Source organism: Stylophora pistillata, chromosome 12, assembly GCF_964205215.1.
Source record: "Stylophora pistillata chromosome 12, jaStyPist1.2, whole genome shotgun sequence".
Lineage (NCBI taxonomy): Eukaryota > Metazoa > Cnidaria > Anthozoa > Scleractinia > Pocilloporidae > Stylophora > Stylophora pistillata.
This window is the reverse complement of record NC_142530.1, coordinates 75001-78475: the sequence shown is the minus strand read 5'-3', so window position 1 is coordinate 78475 and position 3475 is coordinate 75001. Positions and strand designations below refer to the sequence as shown.

The 3475-nt window shown below is 36.9% G+C and overlaps 2 protein-coding genes across 6 annotated transcripts in view; both read left to right on the top strand.

Moving 5' to 3' along the window:
- Positions 1-210: 210 nt before the first annotated feature.
- LOC148718312 (serine/threonine-protein kinase Nek11-like) overlaps positions 211-3475 on the top strand; it is an 11528-nt gene continuing 8263 nt past the window's right edge. For 4 of the 5 annotated variants that reach the window (XM_088741644.1, XM_088741643.1, XM_088741646.1 and 1 more), the window contains exons 1-4: positions 237-341; positions 998-1059; positions 1393-1477; positions 2077-2157. In XM_088741644.1, the coding sequence (XP_088597770.1) occupies positions 252-341; positions 998-1059; positions 1393-1477; positions 2077-2157 (318 nt within the window). In that variant the 5' untranslated portion in view covers positions 237-251. Of the gene's footprint in view, positions 342-997; positions 1060-1392; positions 1478-2076; positions 2158-3475 lie in introns of all 5 variants that reach the window. The other variant, XM_088741645.1, reaches the window with a different exon arrangement.
- Positions 2931-3475, top strand: part of LOC148718313 (uncharacterized) — a 1654-nt gene continuing 1109 nt past the window's right edge. The window contains exon 1 of the mRNA XM_088741635.1: positions 2931-3475. This exon is cut by the window's right edge and continues 1109 nt beyond it. Within this exon, the coding sequence (XP_088597761.1) occupies positions 2936-3475 (540 nt within the window). The 5' untranslated portion in view covers positions 2931-2935.

Sequence of the window (3475 nt, the reverse complement as noted above, 5' to 3'; positions counted from 1 at the left end):
AGAAGCGCCTTCAGAATTCTTTCCCCCTCCATGTATCCAAGAGGTCCGTTCCATCACAGGTTTTTCATCGTAATGGCTCTTGAAGAAGGTCCTCACGGAAACTTTAGTCGTGAGTTCCCGCTAGTATTGGTGAAACACCACTAATCAAATCAAAAATGGCGCCTTCTTTTTCACCGGTTAGGAGTCCATGTATGACCCCGTAAAATGTCCTGAGCTCGGTATATATTTTCAATGTATTCCAATGTATTCCAATGTATCCCCATACATGGACTCCTAACTCAAAACTGGCTGTTTGGAATCAAAATTATCTTCGTTTGTCAGTCAACTCTTCCACACATCCGGTGAGAAAGAGTAACATACATTCACTTCCATAGCGTAGTAGATGTAAAAAAAAAAAAAAAAAAAACTGTCCGAAAAGTATGCAACAGGCGGACTTATCTGGGCGGTAAAACTTCCACCGGCTGTCGCAGGGTTATCATTTGTGTGATATCATTAATTTTTTTGTTTACAGCACCTCTATTGACCAATATCACTGTATGATTTTGGTGGTTCTTGTTTGTAGAATGTCGATACCATTGTTCCCCTGTTTATGCGTAACAGTGGGAAAGAGCAAAATGTTCAGTTCCTATTGAAACTAAAACTGTGTGTGTAGATGTATAACGCAAGTGAACACTTTATTGATTTAGGAAGAACTCGCTGCAACAAATATTTTAGAAGGTGACCTCTTGCACTCAATAAATCAATCAATCAATAATCTTTATTTATACACGATAAGTATTAAAAACGACACTTCCCTTGTGGGGTCGTGTCTAAATAATTAAGTAAGATAACTAATGAATTAGAGAATAAATAGGATATACCCAGCTAAAATCATATCGCTACTTACTACTTGCAAGTCGAAAACGATAAAAGCTTAAGCTTTTATGCACATCAAACTTTTATGAGAACAAAGTGAGGTGCATTTTGATTGTATTTGTACTTACACACTGGAGTCTAGAGGAAAGCCACAGGTATCAGATTAACCTTGGTAGTGGATAGAACGAGGACGTGTCTGTCAGGGTAAGATCGTTTCTAACTAAAAAATTACCATATGAATCTTCTTTTCTTGCTTTTATGGAACAAAGGGCTGTTGTAAGACAATTCTCCCTGATTCAACTCTGCTATTAGTATGGAACAAGATCACTCAACAAATGGACAATCAAGTAGCAATTAAGCTTATTTGTCCATGCCATGGAAAAAAAAAACCTGAATTTATGTAATGTAACTGTAGAGTTCACTAAAACAACCTTGAAACAGGAATCAGAAATTAATTATTCAACAAACTTCTTCAGCAGCAGATCTTTAAAAAAGTTTTTATCACTGACACACAATTTATCTTCTTAATTCATTTAGGAAGGTTTTGAAGGAGATATTTGTGGGGGAGCTACAGCCAGATGAAACAGTAGATGCCATGAGAGAAGCTAGATTGTTATCCAATGTAGGTTTAAATTTTTAGCTCGTATTAATCGACAGATATGCAAGAGAGCATAATGTACAACAAGCAACATATACCCTGAACTTAAATAACTTAAATTTCTCAAATGAACATCCAATATTTTTTTACTTTAACTGAAATAACTGAGACTTTCTGAGGTTGCCTAGAAATGATGAATTGTACACTGCTCATAGGGGAAAGTTGGTATGTGGGAGATTCAACATGGTGAATACATTTGGTCACTATATTGGACGGTTGGAAGATCTCGGACAAGTGATAAAGTGAGAGGCAAGGTGGGGGGGGGTTTCTGGTTTTTCTCCTCCTCTTTCCTCCCTTTTGGTTTGTCACTCCTCCCAGATCAATTCCACCCATCCATTATGGCAACCAAATATATTTGCCCCCTTGAATCTTGCATGCACACACCAACTACAGCCTGCAAGCAGGCTAGATGAATTGTGGACATAGAAATAGTAAAAAAAAAATTTGATGTAACTTGTGATATTCCCTACAAGTATTGTAGCATAGCTGTTTGGGAGAGTGCTCTCAATTCCCACTGTCTTTGTAACAACAAGTGCCAGATTGAATTTTTCACCTTTTTTTAGCTAAATCATCCTAACATTGACAAGTTCTTGGATAGTTTCATTGATGGAGAGTTCTTCTGCATTGTTACAGAATATTGTGAGGTGAGTTTGAATGTTTATGTCAAATATATCTGTCTTGATTTAAAGTCTGTTTTTAATTTGGTGATACACATGTGATGTTACTTAGCATATCATGATATAGTGACTGCTAGATCATCTTCTTTGTTCTTTTGTTCTCTCCCAGCCTCAATTTAATTCATAACTCAATATTTACACATTGAAAAGCACACAGCAACTGACATTTGTCATGTACATGTAGCAGCAAACTACTAGATAAATATAGAAAGTATTCAGAGAGATAAAATGGAAAGGTGTTCTGATAATTTGTGCTTTTAAAATTGTTGCATGAATTTTGAATGTTATCTCATCCCCTAAAAATTGTCCCATGTCTCATCAAATTGTATGTAAATCATTTTCTGTCAATTCATTTTTACTATTGTAATTATAACCCAAAATTCCAGTTTGAGTAATGAAACCAAACTTTGGGTTTACATCTCTTTACCTTAGTTAAGGAAAAATGTGTCTGCGGGCATGATCTATAAAGGTAAACCTCTTGGTCTTTGCAAGAGGTTTGCCAGCAGATTTTTTTGTTTTTGTTTTGTCTTGTTATGGTACATGAATTGTTTCACAGAAATTCATGTGTCTATGTAAAATGTCTTCATGTGGAAACTGATAATTCCTTGAAATTTTCTACTTACTAGCTAATAAGTTCCTCCAGCCTTCTCTTTGAAACTACTGCATGTTCACCATGCATACTTGGGGATTATATACACAATCTAAAACTGAAAAGGCTCTCACAGCCAGTCAGATGGCAGTCAAGATGGCGGTCGGTTGTGGGTTAATGTGGCTCCAGAGTCCCTTTAAGTTTTTTACTTTCCTGTTACTTTTGGCGTCTGTTCATTTCTTAAACTGGGATGGTGTGTCTGTGAATCAACTGCCTGCTGAGTCCTTCAGTGTACAATATGCCTTCCATGGTTTTAATCCTTCGAGAATCGAATCATCAATGCGACCAAACACTTGCAGGAAACATTATCTTTCGAACCGTTTTCCGTATGCTACGGATAACTCCCGCAATTTCCAACTCACACGGCGAGTAATATTAAGTGGTGATGTTGAGGCAAACCCTGGCCCAAATGAAGACATTGCTCAACGGAAAAGCAAGCAAATCAATGTACAGTGTAAAGGTAAGACGAATGTTGGCCTGAAGATCTGCGAGTGGAATATCAACAGATTGATCGATTCCAAGTTTGAACAGATAAGACATTTCTTAACCTCAAGCCACCCTGAAATTGATGTGCTATTTCTGATTGAGACCTTCTTAAAACCAAAAGTTCCAGATTCTGTTTTTGAAATTCCTGGC